Consider the following 27,434-nt stretch of genomic DNA (forward strand, 5'->3'; position numbering starts at 1 on the left):
CCAAGTACATAATGACTAAACCAGCAACATTGAGAAAATAATAGCTATTATTACCTCTTAGTAATAGATGATATGCACAGATAGGTGAGCTTTGAATTGGGCAAACTCTATTGTCTGATTTAAAAGGACAATTGTGCACTTTCTGTTGATCAGTATAGCTCTTTATTTATACAGCATTTTATATATACACTACCAGTCAAGTTTTAGAACACCTAAGGGTTTTTCTTTATTTTATGATTTTCTACATTGTAGAATAATAGTGAAGACATCAAAACTATGAAATAACACATATGGAATCATGGCTACCACAGCATTCTGTAGTGATACGCCATCCCATCTGGTTTGGGCTTAGTCCCACTATCATTTGTTTTTCAACAGGACAATGACCCAACACACCTCCAGGCTGTGTAAGGGCTATTTTATCAAGAAGGACAGTGATGGAGTGCTGCATCAGATGACCTGGCCTCCACAATCCCCCGACCTCAATCAAATTGAGATTGTTTGGGACGAGTCGGACCAAAGAGTGAGGGAAAAGCAGCCAACAAGTGCTTCGCATATGTGGGAACTCCTTCAAGATTGTTGGAAAAGCATGGTTGAGAGAATGCTAAGAGTGCGCAAAGCTGTCAAAGGCTTTGCCAAGAGTGTGCAAAGCTGTCAAAAACCCTTGAATGAGTAGGTGTTCTAAAACGTTTGACCGGGGGTGTGTGTGTACACCTACTCATTCAAGGGTTTTCATTTTTAATATTTTCTACATAATAGAATAATAGTGAAGATATCAACTATAAAATAACACATGGATTCATGTAGTAACCAAAAAAGTGTTAAATCAAAATAGATTTTATAGTTGAGTTTCTTCAAAGTAGCCACCCTTTGCCTTGATGACAGCTTTGCACAATCTATGCATTCTCTCAATCAGTTTCATGAGGAATGATTTTCTAACAGTCTTGAAGGAGTTCCCACATATGCTGAGCACTTTTTGGCTGTTTTTCCTTCACTCTGCTATGGTAGCCATGCTGGTTAAGTGTGCCTTGAATTCTAAATAAATCCCTGGTAGTGTCACCAGCAAAGTGCCCCTACAGCATCACACCACCTCCTCCATGCTTCACGGTGGGAACCACACATCATCCGTTCCCCTACTCTGCGTCTCACAATGACACCAAAAATCTCACATTTGAACTCATCAGACCAAAGACCGATTTCCACCTGTCTGTCTATTGCTCGTGTTTCTTGGCCCAAGCAAGTCTCTTCTTATTAATGGTGTCCTTTAGTAGTAATTTCTTTGCAGCAATTTGACCTTGAAGGCCTGATTCACGCAGTCTCTTCTGAACAGTTGATGTTGAGGTGTGTCTGTTACTTGAACTCTGTGAAGCATTTATTTGGGCTGCAATCAGAGGTGCTGTTATCCTCTGAAGCAGAGGTAACTCTGGGTAACTCTGGGTCTTCCTTTCCTGTGGAGGTCCTAATGAGAGCCAGTTTCATCACAGCACTTTTTGGTTTTGCAACTGCACTTGAAGAAACTTGAAAAGTATTGACTGACCTTCATGTCTTAAAGTAATGATGGACTGTCATTTATCTTCTTATTTGAGCTTTTCTTGCCATAATATGGACTCAGCCTTATTTGGTAAAAGACCATTTTCTGTATACCACCCATACCTTGTCACAACACAACTAACTGGCTCAAACGCATTGAGAAGGAAAGAAATTCCACAAATTAACTTTTAAGAAGGCACACCTGTTAATTGAAATGCATTTCAGATGACTACCTCATGAAGGTGGTTGAGTTAATGCCAAGAGTGTGCAAAGCTGTCATCAAAGGGTGGTAACTTGGAAGAATCTCAAATATAAAATATTTAATTTGTTAACATTTCGTTGGGGTTACTACATTCCACATGTTATTTCATAGTTTTGATGTCTTCACTATTATTCTAACATGTAGTAAATGGTAAAAATACAGAAAAACCCTTGAATGAGTAGGTGTGTACAGCGCCTTGCGAAAGTATTCATCCCCCTTGGCATTTTTCCTATTTTGTTGCATTACAACCTGTAATTTAAATACACAAAATAGTCCAAATTGGTGAAGTAAAATGAAAAAAATAACCTGTTCAAAAAAATGCAAACGGAAAAGTGGTGCGTGCATATGTATTCATCCCCTTTGCTATGAAGCCACTAAGTTCTGGTGCAATCAATTACCTTCAGAAGTCACATAATTAGATTGCACACAGGCAGACTTTATTTAACTAAGTGTCACATGATCTGTATGTATGCAATGTATGTATGTATGTGATTTTCTGGATTTTTTTTCATTTTGTCTGTCATAGTTGAAGTGTACCTATGATAAATTACAGGCCTCTCATCTTTTTAAGTGGGAGAACTTGCACAATTGGTGGCTGACTAAAGACTTTTTTGCCCCACTTGTACGTACGTACGTGCTCGCCGTTCTTGTGATCATTTTGACCCCACGGGTTGAAATCTTGCGTGGAGCCCCAGATCGAGAGAGATTATCAGTGGTCTTGATTGTCTTCCATTTCCTAATAATTGCTCCCACAGTTGATTTCTTCAAACCAAGCTGCTTACCTATTGCAGATTCAGTCTTCCCAGCCTGGTGCAGGTCTACAATTTTGTTTCTGGTGTTCTTTGACAGCTATTTGGTCTTGGCCATAGTGGAGTTTGGAGTGTGACTGTTTGAGGTTGTGGACAGGTGTCTTTTATACTGATAACAAGTTCAAACAGGTGCCATTAATACAGGTAACGAGTGGAGAACAGAGGAGCCTCTTAAAGAAGAAGTTACAGGTCTGTGAGAGCCAGAAATCTTGCTTGTTAGTAGGTGACCAAATACTTATTTTCCACCATAATTTGCAAATAAATTCATTAAAAATCCTACGGTGTGATTTTCTGGATTTTCTTTTCTCATTTTGTCTGTCATAGTTGAAGTGTACCTATGATGAAAATTACAGGCCTCATCCTTTTAAGTGGGAGAACTTGCACAATTGGTGGCTGACTAAATACTTATATATATATATATATATATACATACATACAGTGGAGAGAACAAGTATTTGATACACTGCCGAAATTGTGGTTTTCCTACTTACAAAGCATGTAGGCAACCTTCCTCACCCTTGTACCATTCCTTTTGTTAATTGAGTTTCCAGTCTCTGGGAATAGGTGTTCTATCTTTGCCAGCAGCATCTTCTGGTGCTACAGTTGGTTTGGTATGCCAAGGGAACAGTCTCCTACCCGCTGGCTTACCTTGTGTTCTGTTGACTGTTCTGGCCCTTCAGTGGATGGAAAAGAGATACTAAGTGTTTCCAGTATCGACATCTCTCCTTGTCCCAGCTCTTCCAATACACTAAACAATGGGATGACAGTTCCCGGGAAGACTGTGTGGTGAGAATGGAACAGAATGGGAATAACACATGGAATACTTTAGCAAATTGGATCAGTGAAGTATTCTGGTACTGAATGTTGCGTCTCACTTGATAGAGCTGCCAATATCACAAGTGGACTTCTGTTTGTGTTTTCTGTTTTTCTCTGTGGAAATGTCTTTGTACCTGTGTGCACATTTTTTTCAGGGTGTACAGTAAATTAAAATCTCATGTCAGGTTTCAACTCTCAAGCTGCATGCTGTTGACCACCACTGTGGGGGTAGTAGTCGACGGTGCCCTTCAGAGATCGTTCCACCTTGAGCCATTGAGCCCATTAGACACACTTTTATCTGGTTTATTTTGGGTTAGCTTGTCAGGGGTGAGGCAACAGGGCATGGCTAGCTGTGTGTGTTCCAAATGATGGTGTTGGGACGACGTTATCTTGGTCCTCCTATTCGTGTCAGTTATGTTGAAGACCAGGCTTGGGTACAGTAAGTAGAGGCCGTGGTCTTTTTGAAAATGTTGACGTTCGTGTGAACTGTCTTGGACATTGCCATGGTCTGGTCTTTTGAACTGATACCTGGGTTTTGTGACTGGCCATGGACCCTATAGAGATGGTCTGGGTAAGGCCAGACCACGCCTGGGTACCAGCCAGTAAACAGTGACTGTACATGCCCAGCCACTTGGGCAACACCTCACCTTATTAGGGTAGATGGAACAGTGAGCTACAAACAAGGTCAACCTACCGTCCACGCTGTGTCAGCATGCATGCGTCTGAGTGTATTGTGAAGGGAGCATGTCTGACCTTGTGCAATTCTCTCTAACTGTCCAAGGACCATTATAACAGGAAAACAATCAAGTAAATGTGGACCCGTGGTCCTTTCAGAGCTGTCTGAGGAAATGTATCAGTCCCAAATACTTCCCTATTGTGTTTATGTCCTAAATGGCACCCTCTACCCCATGTAGTGCATGCATTTTGAACAGAAACATATGGGTCCTGCTCAAAAGTAGTTACCCAACTGTTGGGTTGAAGGTGTACTTTGAAGTCATCAGTGTTGCCTTGTACCTTATCTCTACCGTATGTCCTCTATGAAACAATGGCCTTTTACCATCAACCTAGGTCAACTTTGATTCCCTCCATCCCAGTTCTGTAAAAGCATGAATGTGATTATCTGAATATCTTTGCCTTTCATTTTATACCCCCTATATTCATTTAAGTCTCTGTTGGATTCAAGGGCTCTGGGCTGAGCACTGCTATCTGTCTGTAGAGCCAAACGTGCTGGTCCACTCCATTTGTTAACTTGCCAGAAGAGAGGGATATTTGTCCTGTGGGAGAAACCAGTATATCTGGACTATTTCTGAGAGAGGCCTGGGTCCGGAGTTTGAGACAAACCTGCTAAAGTTTTTCTTCTACACTACAAATTATTTAACAAACCGTGTTAACTTCCAGGATTTCATGCACACGCTTCATCACCGGGCTTGAAACGGCAGGGGTCATTTAAAGTGCCACACTGTCGCTGGATCTCTTTTTAAGTGTTTATATAGAAATCACCGGTTTCACTGTATGCAATAATACAAGTCTTCTATGTCGAATTAATGTGACATCCAGTCATCAGTATTGTGCATGATTGGTGGGGAGGTGTGGACATGCATACATGTGCTGTTATGATGATCGAAGACCTGGGTCTGTATCCATAAAGCATCTCAGAGTAGAAAATTGTCACAAGTGCTGAGAATAGACATTTTACGCTTACTCTTATGGAGCCTCTCTAGTCGTGTGTCCCACCTAGTTGACAGATATTTAAGACAACTCGTGAGCTGTTCTAACCAGTTAGGAGTTACCACCAGGTGTCTTGATAATAGAAAAAAGGCAGTGAGTCAGTGGTTGCTGTGCCACATACAATTACTTTGGAATTGTTGCAAGAATGTTTCTATATGATCAATCCATAAATAGATATTCCTAAATATTTAACCATTTTTATAAGCAATAATCCTGAGATTATTTAATTAACCTACGTGTTATTTCAAGTTATCCCTTTGTAGCGCAATATCACATTGTATTTTTTAAAATTTAAATTGGGCATGCCCATAAGTGGGCAATTGAAGGCAACTAGGACCTATGTTAACTTTGACTGTGTTCAATGAACATTATAGACTTTTAAAATGTTTTATGCAACATTATTGGCAAGTGAGTTGATGCCAACTGTGATTGTACAAATTCCACTTTTAACAACCATCAGAATTGGTTAAAAAAAGGTAATGCATGCCATCATATTAGCCAAGAGTTAAGAGTAGGCAAAGTGATTTCCAGGAGAAAATGACAAACGTTTTACCATTGCAACATTTGATGTACAGTAACATTAATTGTGGTTGTCTGAAGTGTGCACAGCTTGCAGTTTGATTATTCCCCATTTTCAGCCATGTGAATGAGTGTCGTCGCTTTCCTTTGCGGTACCTCCAACCATTGTGATTACTAGCATAGGTAAACTTTTATCAGTTGATTTTACTCCTGGCTCAGACTTTGTCTGGTCAGTGTCTTCACATCATCCTAAAAACCTACTCTGATCTGGGATTTTGTTGTTGTCTTAAAACAGGTTTTAACAGGATTCCTAGGACCTTTTCTGAGATGCTTTGTGGATACGGGCGCTGATGTCTCATCGATGGCCTGTTTCTCTTCAAGATCCCCCACAAAAAAAGCGATTTGCTTGGATTGTACCTGTCAAATTACTGACGTTTGTTTAGTATTACAATCTCTCTCTCTCTGTGTGTGTAGCATACCACTGCTGCCTTGTCACTGGGCCAAGGGAACAGAGAAGCACACTCTTAGTACTGGAATCGAGTCAATCATATCTTGTTAAAACATGGCATTTTGATCTTTGTCAGTACAGGTACTGAAGTTAGGCCTACATAGACTAACATTGGGTTCTAGTGGTTTACCTTGAAGATTTGATTTGGGATGCGGTTGCCATATTGGGTAACCTTTTGGCTTGAATGACCTGTAATCCCTCCTAATGCAGAGCAGCAAGGTTTGACTGTAAGGCGTGTAACTACAAATGAACATGCGCGTGTCCGCATTTTGAACTTGTGCATAAGCGTGATCTGTTTTGTGCTGTCTTGCCAATTCCTATGGTCATTCATTGTTATGTTGGCTACACAGCAAAAACAGATCTGGGACTGGGCTAGTTAACTGTCTCCGTGGTTCGGAACTACATTAGTAATCACAGAGCTAGCTACAGTACACGGACAGGGCCAGGCATGTGTTATAGCAGAGCCTGAATCTACCTGCCCATCCTTTGGCACGGTAGGGTCGTCATATTTAATGATAGGCTTCACCACCAAGTCATTTCAAGTCCTGATGTCCTGATGTTTACCAGGTGAGTAAATCACGTACAGATGCATTTTTCCCAAGGCTTTGACTGTGCCCATCGAGCAGATGGGGGGATAGGGATGGGGGGGGTGGAACCTGGGACAGATGATAATAATAAGGACGTTAGTCTGCAGGTCTGGTATGCGTCAGATGGTGATAGTTTTCCATGATAAAGGTGGATCAGAAGGCTCTGTTCTCCTGTTCTCTATTAGGCTGTTAGCCCCACCCTCTATGTGAGCCAACCACACCTGGGTTCAAGTAGTATTTTGTTTTCGTTAAAATAATTTAGCTGCACTTGAGTGAGGTTACCCGGGAGAATGGGACCGATGGAATAGTTTCAAAAGTACAAACCCGGCCCTATTTGGGACACTAGACCGGCTCAATCAAACACTCAAAGTATCGGAGCATAAACAATACTATTAGAACCCAGGTCTGGAGCCAGCAGTAGAGGCATGAACACCAGAGCATGGCCCATGTCTGTTTCTTCCCAGGCCTCTCCACAGACTCGATACTGCATTTCTCCAGTGACAGACCCCAGTCCTCTTCAACTCCTCCTCAGTCTATATGGGATGAGTGTTAAGTGTCAGTGAGAACACTGCTGTGTAGGTCTGGGGTACTTATGGTTATTTTATGGCTGAGCTGCTGCGGCGTCCTGCTGCCACTAGAGACAGTAGAGCTGAAATGTTTTGCTTTTCAAGAAATTTTTTAGTTTCTCTCCGCTTTGGTATGGCGTAGGCTACAGTAGATGTTTCTCTTTAGCCATTTCCACGTCTCATTTGGTATGTAATTCACCTAGCTACATACTTGAAAATTAATGGGTTTACAGTGCAAGTTAACTTCTTGCGTCGAGCCATCCCGGATCCGGGATCGTGAATACAGCCTCAAGCTCATTACCATAACGCAACGTTAACTATTCATGAAAATCGCAAATGAAATTAAATTAATATGCTAGCTCTCAAGCTTAGCCTTTTGTTAACAACACTGTCATCTTAGATTTTCAAAATATGCTTCTCAACCATAGCAAAACAAGCATTTGTGTAACAGCTAGCGCAGCTAGCGTAGCATTTAGCGTTTAGCATCAGCAGGCAACATTTTCACAAGAACCAGAAAATCATTCAAATAAAATCATTACCTTTTGAAGAACTTCAGATGTTTTCAATGAGGAGACTCTCAGTTAGATAGCAAATGCTCAGTTTTTCCTGAAAGATTATTTGTTTAGGAGAAATTGCTCCGTTTGGTGCGTCACATTTGGTTACCAAAAAAACCCGAAAATTCAGTCTTCAAAACGCCAAACTTTTTTCCAAATTAACTCCATAATATCGACTGAAACATGGTAAACGTTGTTTAGAATCAATCCTCAAGGTGTTTTTCACACATCTCTTCATGATATATCGTTCGTTGAAAGCCTCCTCTCTCCTCTCAATCACTGGATGACTGCGTGCAGCTTGTAGATTTACGCACCAATTTAGACAAAGGACACCGGGCGGACCCCTGGTAAATGTAGTCTCTTATGGCCAATCTTCCAATGATATGCCTACAAATACGTCACAATGCTGCAGACACCTTGGAGAAACGATAGAAAGGGCAGGCTCATTCCCGGCGCATTCACAGCCATATAAGGAGACAATGGAAAACAGAGCTTCAAAAATTCTGCCCATTTCCTGGTTGAAGTTTCATCTTGGTTTCGCCTGTAGCATGAGTTCTGTGGCACTCACAGATAATATCTTTTCAGTTTTGGAAACATTAGTGTTTTCTTTCCAAAGCTGCCAATTATATGCATAGTCGAGCATCTTTTCGTGACAAAATATTGCACTTAAAACGGGCACGTTTTTTTATCCACAAATTAAAAGAGCGCCCCCTATATCCAAGAAGTTAAGCAGGTCGGTCAGGTGGCAACTTTTTACTGAGGATGATATGGTTACTAGCCTAGCATGTAGACTACAGACAAACGTATAGCTGTCTGTCTCACCCGCGGTGTGACTTGCGAGGTCTGAAGTGCGTCTGGTGTGCATGCGGCCTAGGGCTGTGTAGTAGTGCTTTTGTAGTGCTTTTATTATAAAGGTGCTTTTTTTTATGGTGAAAATGATCTTCCCCAAATATAACTCACGCGCTGCTTATGTATGCCAGTTAGGCTCTACAACCAATGTAAAGCGGATTCATGTGCTTAATTTTAAGACGTTATTTGGCCACTATAGGCCTATGGGCAAGGCTACATGATGTGTGCGACTATGATTCAAAAAAGTTAACAAAAAAAGGCATTATTTCTTATGCTGGGCATCATTCACAAGTGACAGGTGAATATTGCCACCCATCATATTATTGTTGACTTCATCTTGTCTTTACATATACTAAATAATATATGTGTGAAATTTGTTTTGATTTACAATGGACCATTATTATGCACCCGTATTGAAACAACAGGGGCAGCTGGAAAGAATACATGTCATCAACAGTTTGCTCTTAAATAACGAATGGAGGACACGGCTTGACATGAAAATATTTACACAAGAAGCAATCTAATATCACACAGTCAAAACTCTCCGTCATTTGTTTATTTTCATGCCAGGTAGGCTATACTCCTGTTGTAAATATAAGCAATGTGCTTAATATTAGGAAAGTTTAAAAAAAATATATATATATAGTGGGCCCTAGCCTATAGTGAAAGCTGAACTTCCTCTTTTCAGAGGCCATCACTGTTTTTCTTGCGCAATTGCATAACCTATTGAAATGTTACGCAACATGAGCTCGTGGGCTCTCATGAAGTACTTGATTAGATTTTCGAATACATTTGCATTGATGTCAGAGAGATTAGAGGGACAATTAGTGTGCTGAGTAGCAGGCAGTTAGCAAACCTGCCACCTCTAATAAACTGATCGACTGTCTTTCATCCCCTCCTTAAGAACACTCCACATCACACCTGGGTTCAAGTGGGATGTGTTTGGACACATCACATGAATTTCTTGGCTGAGAAATCAAAGTAATCGTCTTTGTCTCCCTGTGTGTGTACACTATCAGTTATTGTGTGATTCTGCACGTCTGAACATGTATCCTTCTCCTTTTCAATCTCATTCACTTTATGTGGTCTCCCTCTGTGAGTGTGTGTGAGAAGCTGTCAGACTATAAATCAATATTTTTCCTCCCACACTGCTCCTCTTTTGCCTTGCTCTGGGGATGGATTGCTAGAGTATTTACCATAATGATATGATTAGTCAGACAAACAATCCCATGATCTGAGCTCCATCGCAGCTGATTTCCCATTCTCTCTTTCTCTCTCCCTCCGGCTCTCTTTCCCTCTCGTCCCTCTGTGCGTCTCTCTCTCCTCTCTCGCTCTGTAGCATCCCACTGCTGTCTTGTCACTAGGCCAAGGGAACACAGCAGCACACTCTTCGTACTTCCTGACTGTACCTTTCTCTCTCTCGCTCTCCTTCCGCTCTCCCTATCTCTTCACCTCTCTCTCTCTATCTCTGAGTTTTTGTAGGAGAGGGATGTCCAGCCTCTCAGGTCCAATCTGTTAGTGTAGCGATGGGGCCTAGACTAGCTAATTTCTTGGCTGTAATCAGATTAGCAGGCACTGAGCAGCTTTAGTTAGCCCCTGTCTCCCTGCATGCCTGCAACCTGTCTAGTTAGCCAGTTAGCTATTAGCGTTAGTGCTGGAGGAGACTAGAGGGGAGCTGTCAAGAGACTCAGCCTAGCGTCGTAGCCACAGCCTCGACGCTCCACTCAAACACTACACTGCCGACGCTACTACGTACTACTACTCCTGCTCAGCTCACTTCCTCTCCTGTCTTTCTGTCCCTGTCTCTCTCTCTCTCCCGTGCTGCTCATCCCGGGGCAGTTACTGACTGCCTTTGTTTCTCTGCATCACCTTGCAGTCAGTTGCCTGCCTGTGGGTTGGACCTCAGCACTTCTCACTTTTTCTCTCCAGCTCTCTTTTTATTTCAATCTGTCCGCTGTACCTACCTGGTCTTGCAAAAATGTATCGGAGCGCAAACCCATGGATCTCAAACTACCTGAGCCATGTCAAGTTCTGCGGCCAAGGTAAGAGAGAGGCTGGGACTGAGGATAGGGTTGGGATTGTGGGCTGTAGCTGGCTCTCTTTTTAAATGCCCCGGTTTCCAGCTTTCCTTGCGCTTTCTGCAGCTGTAGCCCCCAAGGACTTACGTAGCAGCCAAGATGAGGGACTAGCTGATTACAGAAGGAGGGAGAGCTATTTCTGGGCTCTACTTTGTCTGAGGTTTATTTTTGGAGAGTTATGTTAAGGCATATTATGTGTGTGTGTGCTTGTGTAGCCAATGTTTCTCATTCTCATAGCTGTATACCATTTTCACCCTTTCAATAATGCTTCCAGGGTGTTGAACTGAGTGTTGAATGGGGGTTCTGCTTGGTTAACTGGCTGAGAATTCACAACAGATGTTCCTGGTGGTATCCCAGGATGGGTTCCCAGCCATTCAAACCCAGTAGGAGGGGTTGCATCCCAAATGGCACACTTTTCCTTAACCTAGTGCACTACTTTTGACCCAGGCCCATAGGACTCTGGTCAAAAGTAATACACTATATAGGGAATAGCATGCCATTCTGGTCTGGTGAGGGATTTTGTGTTTGGGGTTCAGGTTTTTACAGCACATTGACCATACATAAGAGTCTCCTGTACACGCCATGTACTTAGCCATCCGTCATTTGATCAGCCATTTACTACTAGCGCACAACTAACGATTCCACAATGGCTACACATGCAATGCTCTTGCTAATGGAATAAGACTAGGCTTTGTTAGCCGTTCATTGTCTTGATTGATTGTCTATAATTGGCTTATAGTAGTATCTACTGTAAGTCCTCTGTTTGTAGGGAGGGGTTTAAGACTTTAGTTGGCTGTCTCACCTGACTTTACCCCTCCTTGGTTTTCTGAATAAACTAAACCTCTCCCTCATTTTATCTCTTTACTCTAAGCCTCTCATGCCACATCCTCCTTTGATTACCTTGTCTCTCGGAGCAGAACATCAGGGAGGTCAGGGCAGGTGGGCGTCTGTGTGGGTGGGTGTGGGTTTTTATTTTATTAGGATCCCCATGAGCTACTGCACATGCAACAGATACTCTTCCTCGAGTCCACAAATAACGTACAAATACATGACGATGTACAGAACAAAAATAGACAAGAACAATATAAGAGATTACATTCAATTCTAAATAAATGTTATACAGTACCAGTCAAAAGTTTGGATACCAACTCATTCAAAGGTATGTCTTTATTTTAACTTTTGTAAATAATCTCCCCCCCCCCCTCATCAGTCTATATACAATACCCCATAATGACAAAGGAAAAACAGGTTTTTAAAACATGTAGCAATAAAAACATAGACCTTATTTACTTAAGTAAAAACCTGCTCCAGAGCGCTCAGGACCTCCGACTGGGACGAGGGTTCCCATTCCAACAGGACAATGACCCTATGCACACAGCCAAGACAACGCGGAGTGGCTTCAAGACAAGTCTCTGAATGTCCTAGAGTGGCCCAGCCAGAGCCCGGACTTGAACCCGATCGAACATCTCTGGAGAGACTTGAAAGTAGCTGTGCAGCCACGCACCCCATCCAACCTGACAGAGCTTGAGAGGATCTGCAGAGAAGAATGGGACAAACTCCCCAAATACAGGTGTGCCAAGCTCGTAGTGTCATACCCAAGAAGACTCGAGGCTGTAGTCACTGCCAAAAGGCGCTAAAACAAAGTACTGATTTAAAGCGTCTGAATACATACAGTGGAGCAAAAAAGTATTTATTCAGCCACCAATTGTGCAAGTTCTCCCACTTAAAAAAAGATGAGGCCTGTACTTTTCATCATAGGTACACTTCAACTACAGTGCCTTGCGAAAGTATTCAGCCCCCTTGAACTTTGCGACCTTTTGCCACATTTCAGGCTTCAAACATAAAGATATAAAACTGTATTTTTTTGTGAAGAATCAACAAGTGGGACACAATCATGAAGTGGAACGACATTTATTGGATATTTCAAACTTTTTTGACAAATCAAAAACTGAAAAATTGGGCATGCAAAATTATTCAGCCCCCTTAAGTTAATACTTTGTAGCGCCTCTTTTTGCTGCGATTACAGCTGTAAGTCGCTTGGGGTATGTCTCTATCAGTTTTGCACATCGAGAGACTGAAATTTTTTCCCATTCCTCCTTGCAAAACAGCTCGAGCTCAGTGAGGTTGGATGGAGAGCATTTGTGAACAGCAGTTTTCAGTTCTTTCCACAGATTCTCGATTGGATTCAGGTCTGGACTTTGACTTGGTCATTCTAACACCTGGATATGTTTATTTTTGAACCATTCCATTGTAGATTTTGCTTTATGTTTTGGATCATTGTCTTGTTGGAAGACAAATCTCCGTCCCAGTCTCAGGTCTTTTGCAGACTCCATCAGGTTTTCTTCCAGAATGGTCCTGTATTTGGCTCCATCCATCTTCCCATCAATTTTAACCATCTTCCCTGTCCCTGCTGAAGAAAAGCAGGCCCAAACCAAGATGCTGCCACCACCATGTTTGACAGTGGGGATGGTGTATTCAGGGTGATGGGCTGTGTTGCTTTTACGCCAAACATAACGTTTTGCATTGTTGCCAAACGTTCAATTTTGGTTTCATCTGACCAGAGCACCTTCTTCCATATGTTTGGTGTGTCTCCCAGGTGGCTTGTGGCAAACTTTAAACGACACTTTTTATGGATATCTTTAAGAAATGGCTTTCTTCTTGCCACTCTTCCATAAAGGCCAGATTTGTGCAATATACGACTGATTGTTGTCCTATGGACAGAGTCTTCCATCTCAGCTGTAGATCTCTGCAGTTCATCCAGAGTGATCATGGGCCTCTTGGCTGCATCTCTGATCAGTCTTCTCCATGTATGAGCTGAAAGTTTAGAGGGACGGCCAGGTTTTGGTAGATTTGCAGTGGTTTGATACTCCTTCCATTTCAATATTATCGCAATATTATCACAGTGCTCCTTGGGATGTTTAAAGCTTGGGAAATCTTTTTGTATCCAAATCCGGCTTTAAACTTCTTCACAACAGTATCTCGGACCTGCCTGGTGTGTTCCTTGTTCTTCATGATGCTCTCTGCGCTTTTAACGGACCTCTGAGACTATCACAGTGCAGGTGCATTTATACGGAGACTTGATTACACACAGGTGGATTGTATTTATCATCATTAGTCATTTAGGTCAACATTGGATCATTCAGAGATCCTCACTGAACCTCTGGAGAGAGTTTGCTGCACTGAAAGTAAAGGGGCTGAAGAATTTTGCACGCCCAATTTTTCAGTTTTTGATTTGTTAAAAACGTTTGAAATATCCAATAAATGTCGTTCCACTTCATGATTGTGTCCCACTTGTTGTTGATTCTTCATAAAAAAATACAGTTTTATATCTTTATGTTTGAAGCCTGAAATGTGGCAAAAGGTCGCAAAGTTCAAGGGGGCCAAATACTTTCGCAAGGCACTGTATGACAGACAAAATGAGAAAAAAAATCCAGAAAATCACATTGTAGGATTTTTAATGAAGTTATTTTTAAATTATGGTGGAAAATAAGTATTTGGTCACCTACAAACAAGCAAGATTTCTGGCTCTCACAGACCTGTAACTTCATAGGACACCAGAAACAAAATTGTAGACCTGCACCAGGCTGGGAAGACTGAATCTGCAATTGGTAAGCAGCTTGGTTTGAAGAAATCAACTGTGGGAGCAATTATTAGGAAATGAAAGACATACAAGACCACTGATAATCTTCCTTGATCTGGGGCTCCAAGCAAGATCTCACCCAGTGGGGTCAAAATGATCACAAGAACGGTGAGCAAAAATCCCAGAACCACACGGGGGGACCTAGTGAATGACATGCAGAGAGCTGGGACCAAAGTAACAAAGCCTACCATCAGTAACACACTACGCCGCCAGGGACTCAAATCCTGCAGTGCCAGACGTTTCCCCATGCTTAAGCCAGTACATGTCCAGGCCCGTCTGAAGTTGGCTAGAGAGCATTTGGATGATCCAGAAGTTGTCATATGGTCAGATGAAATCAAAATATAACTTTTTGGTAAAAACTCAACTCGTCATGTTTGGAGGACAAAGAATGCTGAGTTGCATCCAAATAACACCATACCTACTGCGAAGCATGGGGGTGGGAACATCTTGCTGTGGGGCTGTTTTTCTGCAAAGGGACCAGGACAACTGATCCGTGTAAAGGAAAGAATGAATGGGGCCATGTATCGTGAGATTTTGAGTGAAAACCTCCTTCCATCAGCAAGGGCATTGAAGATGAAACGTGGCTGGGTCTTTCAGCGTGACAATGATCCCAAACACACCGCCCGGGCAACGAAGGAGTGGCTTAGTAAGAAGCATTTCAAGGTCCTGGAGTGGACTAGCCAGTCTCCAGATCTCAACCCCATAGAAAATCTTTGGAGGGAGTTGAAAGTCCGTGTTGCCCAGCAACAGCCCCAAAACATCACTGCTCTAGAGGAGATCTGCATGGAGGAATGGGCCAAAATACCAGCAACAGTGTGTGAACCTTGTGAAGACTTACAGAAAACGTTTGACCTCTGTCATTGCCAAAAAAGGGTATATAACGAAGTATTGAGATTAACTTTAGTTTTTGACCAAATACTTATTTTCCACCATAATTTGCAAATAAATTCATTAAAAATCCTACAATGTGATTTTCTGCTATTTTTTTTCTTCTCAATTTGTCTGTCATAGTTGAAGTGTACCTATGAGGAAAATTACAGGCCTCTCTCATCTTTTTAAGTGGGAGAACTTGCACAATTGGTGGCTGACTAAATACTTTTTTGCCCCACAGTATGTAAATGTAATATTTCAGTTTTCTATTTTTAATAAATGTGCATGCGTTTTTGCATTGACATTTTGGGTTATTGTGTGTAGATTGAGGGATTTTTTTTCTCCCCCAATCCCTTTTAGAACAGGACTGTGACAAAACAAAATGTGGAAAAAGCCAGGGTTCTAAATACTTTATGAATGCCCTGTGTGTGTGTGTGTGTGTGTGTGTGTGTGTGTGTGTGTAGACAAACAATCAAAAGTTTGTACATACCTACTAATTCAAGGGTTTTTTACTATTTTCTACACTGAAGAATAATAGCGAAGACTTCAAAATTATGAAATAACACATGGAATCAGGTAGTAACCAAAAAGTGTTTAAACAAATGAAAATCGATGTTACTTTTGAGATTCTTTAAAGTAGCCATCCTCTGCCTTGGTGACAGCTTTGCACATGCTTGGCATTCTCTCAACCAGCTTCACCTAGAATGCTTTTCCAACATTCTTGAAGGAGTTCCCACATATGCTGGGCACTTGTTGGCTGCTTTTCCTTCAATCTGCAGTCCAACTCATCCCAAACCATCTCAATCCGGTTGAGGTCGGGTGATTTGCGGAGGCCAGGTTGTCTAAGGCAGCACTCCATCACTCTCTTTGGTCAAATAGCCCTTACACAGCCTGGATGTGTGTTTTGGGTCATTGTCCTGTTGAAAAACAAATGATAAGCCCACTAAGCGCAAGCCAGATGGGAAGGTGTATCGCTGCAGAATGCTATGGTTGGCCTCCTGAGTGGCGCAGTGGTCTAAGGCACTGCATTGTTGCTAGCTGTGCCACTAGAGATCCGGGTTCGAGTCCAGGCTGTGTCGCTACCGGGTGACCCATTGGGAGTCGCACAATTGGCCCAGCATCGTCCAGGTTAGGGGAGGGTTTGGCCGGCCGGGATGTCCTTGTCCGATCACGCTCTAGTGACTCCTGTGGCTGGCCGGGTGCATGCACGCTGACAAAGTCACCAGGAGTATGGAGTTTCCTCCGACACATTGGTGAGGCTAGTTTCCGGATTAAGTGGGCATTGTGTCAAGACGTAGTGCTGCTTGGTTGGGTTGTGTTTCGCAGGACGCATGACTTTTGACCTTCGCCTCTCCCGAGTCCGTACGGAAGTTGCAGCAATGAGACAACACTTCACACCACCTCCTCCATACTTTACAGTGGGAACCACACTTGCGGAGATCATCCGTTCACCTACTCTGGGTCTCAAAAACATGGTGGTTGGAACCAAAAATCTCACATTTGGATTAATCAGACCAAAGAGCAGATTTCCACCAGTAAATGTCTATTGCTCGTGTTTCTTGGCCCAAACAATTCTCTTCTTATTATTGGTATCCTTTAGTGGTGGTTTCTTTGCAGCAATTCAACCATGAAGTCCTGATTCACGCAGTCTCCTTTGAACAGTTGATGTTGAGATGTGTCAGTTGCTTGAACTCTGTGAAGCATTTATTTGGGCTGCAATCTGAGGTGCAGTTAACTCTAATGAACTTATCCTCTGCAGCAGAGGTAACTCTGCGTCTTCCTTTCCTGTGGAGGTGTATGTGACTGCACTTAAAGAAACTTTCTTGACATTTTCCATATTTACTGACATTCATGTCTTAAAGTAATGATGGATTCTCATTTCTCTTTGCTTATTTTACATGTTCTTGCCATAATATGGACTTTGTATTTTACCAAATAGGGCTATCTTCTGTAGACCAACCCTACCTTGCCCCAACACAGCTGATTGGCTGAAACGCATTAAGGAACGAAATTCCACCAGTGAACTTTTAACAAGGCACACCTGTTATTTGAAATGAGTTCGCAAAGCTTTCATCAAGGCAAAGGGTGGCTACTTTGAACAATCTCAATTATAAAATATATTTTGATTTGTTTAACACTTTGTTTTGGTTAGTACATGATTCCATAGTTTTGATGTCTTCACTATTATTCTACACTTTATAAAATAGTAAAAATAAAGAAAAATCTTTGAACTTTTTGATTGGTAATGTATAGTGGAAAGACACCAAGAGACAACAACAACAATACTGTTTATACACTATTCATAGATACATTTTAATATTATTATATACAGTACAGTTAAATTAGATCTTTAGTAGGAGGAGAGGTACTGTGATTCAATGTTTTTTTTTAAAGCTAAACTTGCTTTTTATCTGAGTAACCTCTTGTGGCAGAGCATTTCACGATGACATGGCTCTATACATAACTGAGCGATGCATTAAATCAGTTTTTGTATTGGGTTTCGTGAAGAAACCCATAGTGGCGTGTCTGGTGGGGTATGTGTGCATGTTTCAAGTGTATGCGAAAGATTATACAAGTGGTTAGGCATTTTCAACACACAAACTATGGTGGTGGTGGGGGGTAGTCGGAGTTGTAATGTAAGTGATCCTGTTGTGTCATTTTAGTGACATTTCCTTTTGGGCGCTCTCTAATCGCGGGCTGTTCTGCTCAGGGTAATCCCATCTCAGCAGGGACATATGCTCTTGAATGGAGTGAGTATTTTCTGCACACACTTACTTAATAAGCCCAATGTGGGATTATTGCCTTCTCCAAGTATTAGCATTAGTGTATAGAGCCTGTAGCAAGAAAGAACTTATAGAACAGTAAAGGGGAATCTCGCTGTCAAACACAGTAGGTTTATCATGAAATAAATCATGTCTAATGCAATTTCAAGCAATCGGCATTCAGGATCAGATCTACTGTGCCTTCAGAAAGTATTCAAACCCCTTGACTTACTCTATATTTTGTTGCAACCTGAATTCAACATTTATTAAAATTATATATTTTTTACCCATCTACACACACTGCCCCATAATGACAAAGTGAAAACATGTATTTAGAAATGTTTAGCCATATTTCAGTTTCAATAAATTTGCTAAATCAATGAGCAGTTTCATTCCTCTCCAGCAACTGAGTTAGGAAGGACGCCTGTGTCTTTGTAGTGACTGTGTATTGATACACCACCCAAAGTCTAATTAATAACTTCACCATGCTCAAAGGGATATTAATGTCTCATGTTTTATATCCAATAGATGCCCTTCTTTGAGAGGCATTGGAAAACCTCCCTGTTCTTTGTGATTGCATCTGTTTTTGAAATGTACTGCTTGACTTATGGACCTTTATAAATTATCTGTATGTGTGGAGTACAGATTTGTATTACTGAACCTATTTAGACTTATTGAAGTCCTATTGAATACTTATTGACTCGAGACATTCCAGCTTTTCATTTTTTATGACTTTGTGACATGTAATTCCACTTTGACATTATGACATGTAATGTGTATATAGACAGACCATTTGATCAAATCATCTCAATTTAATACATTTTTTATTCCGTTTGTACAACAACAAAATGTAGAAAAAGTAAAGGGGTGTGAATACTTTCTGAAGGCACTGTACCTATTGAAGTTGAGCACATACATTTGATTGAAATTGATATATTTTTTTAATTGAACCTTTTTATTTAACTAGTCAAGTCAGTTAAGAACAAATTCTTATTTACAATGACGGCCTACCAGGGAACAGTGGGTAACTGCCTCGTTCAAGGGCAGAACGACAGATTCGTACCTTGCCAACTCAGGGATTCGATTCAGCAACCTTTCTGTTACTGGCCTAAAGCTCTAACCACGAGGCTACCTTCCGCCCCATAAAGTGGTATGAAGTCTATGCTATGATCTGATCTTTTGATATCTCAGCTTAGACCTTCTTATTTTTTAATATATTTTTTTACCTTTATTTTACTAGGCAAGTCAGTTAAGAACAAATTCTTATTTTCAATGACGGCCTAGGAACAGTGGGTTAACTGCCTGTTCAGGGGCAGAACGACAGATTTGTACCTTGTCAGGTCGGGGATTCGAACTTGCAACCTTTCGGTTACTAGTCCAACGCTCTAACCACTAGACTACCCTGCCGCCCCTAGGTCTAAGGGGGCCACATACGCCCCCTAGACCTAGGGGGGCGTATGCCTATGAGACTCCATTGAATCATGAAATCAGTTCATCCCCATGTTTTACTAGTGCAGGGCAACTTTAATAGCTCTGTCTACGTGCATATAGTGTTCTTATAACACTATTGCATCCCTAGTGGCCTGTAGATTACATCTTTAACATCAAAGGGTTGGGATGTCTGTGATCATCTTAGTGGTTTTATGCGTGTGTGTGTATGGAATGTGTAGTGCATTGAAGCACCCTCCTACTATTTATCTTTCCTCTGCTCTAAATGGACCTGCATGCTGCCATTGAGGCTGTTAAAGTAACACAGGCATGTATCTGATGGCCTTCTATGCCCCCTGTAGGCTACAACATGTTGACTCATCCAGCACCATTTTAACACTAGGATCTCAACAGCTAAATGTGGTTTTACACTGCAGTGATAGTATGGTATAGCCTGTTTGTGGTGTCTTGCCAATTCCTCTGCACAAGCAGATTAGTGACCAGGTTAAATCAAATGTAATTTGTCACATGCGCCGAGCACAGCGGGTGTAGACCTTACCATGAAATGCTTATTTACAAGCCCTTAACCAACAATGCAGTTTTAAGAAAATAAGTTTTGTTTATTTAGTAAATATTTTCTTAAGTAAACACAATAAAATAACAATAGTGAGGCTATAGACAGGGGGTACCGGTACTGAGTCAAAGTGCTGGGATACATGTTAGTCAATGTATTTGGGTTAAATGTACATGTAGGTAGGGGTAAAGTGACTATGTATAGATAATAAACAGTAGTAGCAGCACCAAGATGTGTTAAAAAAAATGTGGGTGGACCTAGACTGTGCACTCCTGCACCGCTTGCCGTGCAGTAGCAGAGAGAACAGTCTATGACTTGGGTGGCTGGAGTTTGACAATTTTTGCGGCCTTCCTCTCATACCGCCTAGTATAGAGGTCTTGGATGGCAGGAGGTTGGCCCCAGTGATGTACTGGGCTGTATGCATTACCCTCTGTTGCGCCTTAGTCGGATGCCGAGCAGTTGCCATACCAGGCGGTGTTTCCAGTCTCCTGAGGGGGAATAGGCATTGTCGTGCCCTCTTCACATCTTGGTGCGTTTGGATCATGATATTTTTGTTGTTGTTGTGGACACCAAGGGATTTAAAGCGCTCGACATGCTCCACTACAGCCTGTTAATGTGAATGGGGGCGGGTTCGTTTTCCTGAAGTCCACAGTCAGCTTCTTTGTCTTGCTCACGTTGAGGGAGAGGTTGTTGTCCTGACACCACACTGCCAGGTCTCTGACCACCTCACTATAGGCTTTCTCATCGTTGTCTGTGATCAAGCCTACCACCGTTGTCGTCAGCAAACTTAACGGTGGTGTTGGAGTCGTGCTTGGCCACACAGTCATGGGTGAACAGGGAGTACAGGACTAAGTAAGCATCCCTGAGGGGCCCCCGTGTTGAGGATCAGCGTGGCAGATGTATTGCTGCCTACCCTTGCCGCCCCCAGGTGGTCCAACAGGAAGTCTAGGATCCAGTTGCAGAGGGAGGTGTTTAGTCCCAGGGTCCTTAGTTCCCATAAAGCTCATTACTAAGCTATGGTGTTGAACGCTGAGCTGTGGTAAACAAACAGTATTCTCTCACAGGTGTTCCTTTTGTCCAGGTGGGAAAGGGCAGTGTGGAGTGCAATTGAGATTACGTCATCAGTGGATCTGGTGTGCAGTAAAGAACCAATAAGTACTGTATATTCTTAAAATGGGGTATACAGTTCCTTTAAGTTAAAATGTTTTGCCTACATAATTAACCACGTTTCCATCCACAGGTTTTATGTGAGTAAAGTCATACCTTATGAAAAATAATAATGACAGCTATAATGGAAACGAAGTTTTATAACATTTTTTAAAATGCCAACCGGTTAGTTCGACATGGTGGGTTATTTTTGTGTCTGTAAAATTAATTATGCTAGAAATGGTGGTGGAAACGTCTTTATGCGCAAATATTGATATAATAACCATACCATCGAAGTAAACTTGAAGTCACGCGACAATATGGTGTGTGTGTGTGGTCCGCCCACTATGACTTGGGAAACCTTGCAGTTTGTTAGGCTACAGATGAAATAAGTTACGATGAACTTCACAGGGTGGTGAAAGTGCATGGTGATCTTGATGCTCCTTTCCAAATTAATATTGTCTGTCTTATTCTGGTGATATGATGATTGTTGCTTGACTGCTGTTTAAAAAATAAATATTCTCGATGTTTTCCGTAATAATTCCATGTAGCCTACTGTAGGCTAGTCTATCTGCAAGCTGTTGGCTGGAGCACATGTGCCAAGACCAGAGCAGGCACATTTGTTATTTAACACAAAACTATCGGTAGAGTTGAAAATGCAATGGAAACACATTCAACTTTCAATTTTTATTTGATTCATGAAAACTTAAGCAAAAAATAAATGTTGTGTACACTATGTCATCACACACTGATTTTTATATGCAACAAGTTTGTTTGGTGGAAATTCCGCATATTTTGGATTACGGATACGCGGATTCTAGAATACTTGCATAAAAATCTGATGCTAATTGGAGAGAAACCTAGCTACTGATGGAGAAGATTAATAGAAGTGTACATGAATACATTGTTGTTTTCGTTCTCTGATATTAATCTATCCCTGTCACTTTATCAGCTAGTAAAATTACCTGTAGGCTACAATATGAGAGGGATGTTTAAGGCCTAAGCTAGTATGTTTTTACGGAAAACTTTTGTAAATAATTTGTACATAATGTTTCTGCCACCATATCTTACGGCAACAAGAGCTTCTGGATATCAGGACAGCGATCAGTCTCTTCGGATTAGACACATATTTTTTCTTCAACAAGCAGGAAGCACAGGATATTCTGCGAACACCCAACAAGGCCGACATCCCCGTTATTGGCAAGATAAAGAGACGCAGGTACAGAGCACACAGAGTGGGGTGCCTCGTAAGGATCCAGAGAAGGCGAGTGGGAAAGCTGCCATTACCGTCAATATTACTTGCTAACGTACAATCATTGGACAATAAATTAGACGAGGTACAATCACGAATATCCTACCAACGGGACATCAAAAACTGTAACATCTTAAGTTTCATGAAATCGTGGCTGAATGAGGTCATGGATATTCAGCTAGCAGGATATACACTGCACTGGCTAGATAAGAACAGCACATTCCGGTAAGACGAGGGCGGGCAGTCTGTGCATATTTGTAAACAGCTGGTGCACTAAATCTTTTTTAATTTTATTTCACCTTAATTTAACCAGGTAGGCAAGTTGAGAACAAGTTCTCATTTACAATTGCGACCTGGCCAAGATAAAGCAAAGCAGTTCGACACATGCAACAACAGAGTTACACATGGAGTAAAACAAACATACAGTCAATAATACAGTAGAAAAATAAGTCTATATACAATGTGAGCAAATGATGTGAGATAAGGGAGGTAAAGGCAAAAAAAGTCCATGGTGGTGAGGTAAATACAATATAGCAAGTAAAACACTGGAATGGTAGATTTGCAGTGGAAGAATGTGCAAAGGAGCAAAATAAATAAATACAGTAGAGGAAGAGGTAGTTGTTTGGGCTAAATTATAGATGGGCTATGTACAGGTACAGTAATCTGTGAGCTGCTCTGACAGCTGGTGCTTAAAGCTAGTGAGGGAGATAAGTGTTTCCAGTTTCAGAGATTTTTGTAGTTCGTTCCAGTCATTGGCAGTAGAGAACTGGAAGGAGAGGCGGCCAAAGGAGGAATTGACTTTGGGGTTGACCAGAGAGATATACCTGCTGGACTGCGTGCTACAGGTGGGTGCTGCTATGGTGACCAGCGAGCTGAGATAAGGGGGGGCTTTACCTAGCAGGGTCTTGTAGATGACCTGGAGCCAGTAGGTTTGGCGATGAGTATGAAGCGAGGACCAGCCAACGAGAGCGTACAGGTAGCCTCCAATACCCTACTCAATCATTTGGATGCAGTCTATCACAGTGCCATCTGTTTTGTCACCAAAGCCCCATATACTACTCATCACTGCGACCTGTACGCTCTCGTTGGCTGGCCCTCGCTTCATACTCATCGCCCAGCCAACGAGAGCGTACAGGTCGCAGTGGTGAGTAGTATATGGGGCTTGACAAAACATATGGCACTGTGATAGACTGCATCCAAATTAATGAGTAGGGTATTGGAGGCTATTTTGTAAATGACATCGCCGAAGTCGAGGATCGGTAGGATGGTCAGTTTTACGAGGGTATGTTTGGCAGCATGAGTGAAGGATGCTTTGTTGCGAAATAGGAAGCCAATTCTAGATTTAACTTTGGATTGGAGATGTTTGATGTGAGTCTAGAAGGAGAGTTTAGTCTAACCAGACACCTAGGTATTTGTAGTTGTCCACATTCTAAGTCAGAACCGTCCAGAGTAGTGATGCTGGACGGGCGGGCAGGTGCAGGCAGCGATCGGTTGAAGAGCATGCATTTAGTTTTACTTGTATTTAAGAGCAGTTGGAGGCCACCGAAGGAGAGTTGTATGGCATCGAAGCTCGTCTGGAGGGTTGTTAACACAGTGTCCAAACAAGGGCCAGAAGTATACAGAATGGTGTTGTCTGCGTAGAGGTGGATCAGAGACTCACCAGCAGCAAGATCGACATCATTGATGTATACAGAGAAGCGAGTCGGCCCAAGAATTGAACCCTGTGGCACCCCCATAGAGGCTGCCAGAGACAACAGGCCTTCCAATTTGACACACTGAACTCTATCAGAGAAGTAGTTGGTGAACCAGGCGAGGCATTCATTTGAGAAACCAAGGCTACTGAGTCTACCGATGAGGATGTGGTGATTGACAGAGTCGAAAGCCTTGGCCTGTTCAATGAATACGGCTGCACAGTATTGTTTCTTATCGATGGAGGTTAAGATATCGTTTAGGACCTTGAGCATGGTTTAGGTGCACCCATGACCAGCTCTGAAACCAGATTGCATAGCGGAGAAGGTGCGGTGGGATTCGAAATGATCGGTAATCTATTTGTTGACTTGGCTTTCGAAGACCTTAGAAAGGCAGGGTAGGATAGATATAGGTCTGTAGCAGTTTGGGTCAAGAGTGTCCCCCCCTTTGAAGAGGGGGATGACAGCAGCTGCTTTCCAATCTTTGGGAAACTCAGACGACACGAAAGATAGGTTGAACAGGCAAGTAATAGGGGTTGCAACAATTTCGGCAGATAATTTTAGAAAAAGGGTCCATATTGTCTAGCCCGGCTGATTTGTAGGGGAAGCTTCTAGATTTTGCTTGACTGAAGTAGATTATCTGTATGATATATTGTAGACCACACTATTTGCCAAGAGTTTTCATCTATACTTTTCGTGGCTGTTTATTTACCACCACAGACGGACGCGGGCACTGACTGCACTCAGTCAGCTGTATAAGGAAATAAGAAAACAGGAAACCGCTCACCCAGAGGCCGGCGCTCCTAGTCGCCGGAGACTTTTAATGCAGGGAAACTTAAATCAGTTTTACCTCATTTCTATTGACATGTTAAAATGCGCAACCAGAGGGAAAAACATTCTAAATCACCTGTACTCTACACACAGAGAATAAAAAGCTCGCCCTCTATTTCGTAAATCTGACCACAATTCTATCCTCCTGCTTACTAGCTATAGTGACTCGGTCTATAAAAAAGTCGTCAGATGAAGCAGATGGTAAACTACAGGACTGTTTTGCTATCACAGACTGGAACATGTTCCGGGATTCTTCCGATGGCATTGAGGAGTACACCACATCAGTCACTGACTTTATCAATAAGTGAATCGAGGTCGTCGTCCCCACAGTGACTGTACATACATACCCCAACCAGAAGCCATGGCAACATTTGCACTGGACTAAAGGATAGAGCTGCCGCTTTTACGGTGCGGGACTCTAACCTGGAAGCTTATAAGAAATCCTGCTATGCCCTCTGACGAACCATCAAACAGGCAAAGCGCTAAGATTGAATAATATTACACCGGCTCTGATGCTCGTCTTATGTGGCAGGGCTTGCTAACTATTACAGACTAAAAATGGAAGCACAGCCGCGAGCTGCCCAGTTTCACGAGCCTACCAAACGAGCCAAATCACTTCTATGCTCGCTTCAAGGCAAGCAACACTGAGGCATGCATGAGGGCATCAGCTGTTCCGGACGACTGTGTGATTACACTCTCCATAGCTGACATGATTCACATTCACAAGGCCGCGGGGCCAGACGGATTACCAGGACATGTGCTCCAGGCATGTGCTGACCAACTGGCAGGTGTCTTCACTGACATTTTCAACATGTCCCTGATTGAGTGTAATACCAACATGTTTAAAGCAGACCACCATATTCCCTGTGCCCAAGAACACTAAGGAAACCTGCCTAAATGACTACAGCACTCACGTCCGTAGCCATGAAGTGCTTTGAAATGCTGGTAATGGCTCACATCAACACCATTATCCAAGAGACCCTAGACCCACTCCAATTTGCGTACTGCCCAAACAGATCCACAGATGATGCAATCTATATTGCACTCCACACTGCACTGTCCCTCCTGGACAAAAGGAACACCTACAGTGAAAGTCAGAAGTCTACATACATTAAAACTTCATTTTAAACCACTCCACAAAGGCCTACCTTCAAACTCTGCCTCCTTTTGCTTGACATCATGGGAAAAGAAATCAGCCAAGACCTTAGAAAAACAATTGTAGACTTCCAAAAGTCTGGTTCATCCTTGGGAGCAATTTCCAAATGTCTGAAGGTACCACGTTCATATGTACAAACAATAATACGCAAGTATAAACATCATGGGACCATGCAGCCGTCATACCACTCAGGAAGAGATGAACGTACTTTGGTGCAAAGAGTGCAAATCAATCCCAGAACAACAGCAAAGGACCTTCAAGGACCTTGAAGATGATGGAGGAAACAGGTACAAACATATCTATATCCACAGTGAAACAAGTCCTATATCGACATAACCTGAAAGGCCGCTCAGCAAGGAAGAAGCCACTGCTCCAAAACCGCCATAAAAAAGCCAGACTACGGTTTGCAACTGCACATGGGGACAAAGATCGTACTTTTTGGACAAATGTCCTCTGGTCTGATGAAACAAAAATATAACTGTTTGGCCATAATGACCATCGTTATGTTTGGAGGAAAAAGGAGGAGGCTTGCAATCCGAAGAACACCCTCCCAACTGCGAAGCACGGGGGTGGCAGCATCAGGTTGTGGGGGTGCTTTGTTGCAGGAGGGACTGGTGCACTTCACAAAATAGATGGCTTCATAAGGGAGGACAATTATGTGGATATTGAAGCAACAGCAACATCTCATGACATCAGCCAGGAAGATAAAGCTTGGTCGCAAATGGTTCTTCTAAATGAACAATGACCCCAAGCATACTTCCAAAGTTGTGGCAAAATGGCTTAAGGACAACAAAGTCAAGGTATTGGAGTGGCCATCACAAAGCCCTGACCTCAATCCTATAGAAAAATTGTGGGCAGAACTGAAAAAGCATGTGCGAGTCACACAACTTATTGTGGGAAGCTTGTGGAAGGCTCCCCGAAATGTTTGACCCAATTTTTAAAGTCAATGCTCCAAATACTAATTGAGTGTATGTAAACTTCTGACCCACTGGGAATGTGATGAAAGAAATAAACGCTGAAATAAATGATTCTCTCTACTATTATTCTGACGTTTCACATTCTTAAAATAAAGTGGTGATCCTAACTGACATAAGACAGGGAATTTGTACTAGGATTAAATGTCAGGATTTGTGAAAAACTGAGTTGAAATGTATTTGGCTAAGGTGTATGTTAACTTCCATCAACATCAACTGTACGTGAGAATGCTATTCATTAACTACTGCTCCAGCGTACCCTCAAAGCTCATCACTAAGCTAAGGATCCTGGGACTAAACACATCCC

At 42.2% G+C, this 27,434-nt stretch overlaps 1 protein-coding gene across 8 annotated transcripts in view; it reads left to right on the plus strand.

Moving 5' to 3' along the window:
* LOC112228038 (supervillin) overlaps nucleotides 1–27,434 on the plus strand; it is a 153,133-nt gene that overhangs the window by 28,760 nt on the left and 96,939 nt on the right. For 2 of the 8 annotated variants that reach the window (XM_024393165.2, XM_024393166.2), the window contains exon 1: nucleotides 10,064–10,770. The exons of 1 other annotated variant lie outside the window; for it this stretch is intronic. In XM_024393165.2, coding sequence (XP_024248933.2) covers nucleotides 10,707–10,770 — 64 coding nt within the window. In that variant the 5' untranslated portion in view covers nucleotides 10,064–10,706. Of the gene's footprint in view, nucleotides 1–10,063; nucleotides 10,771–27,434 lie in introns of those variants that run through there. 5 more of the 8 variants (XM_024393167.2, XM_024393169.2, XM_024393168.2 and 2 more) reach the window with 4 other exon arrangements.

Source organism: Oncorhynchus tshawytscha, linkage group LG29, assembly GCF_018296145.1.
Source record: "Oncorhynchus tshawytscha isolate Ot180627B linkage group LG29, Otsh_v2.0, whole genome shotgun sequence".
Lineage (NCBI taxonomy): Eukaryota > Metazoa > Chordata > Actinopteri > Salmoniformes > Salmonidae > Oncorhynchus > Oncorhynchus tshawytscha.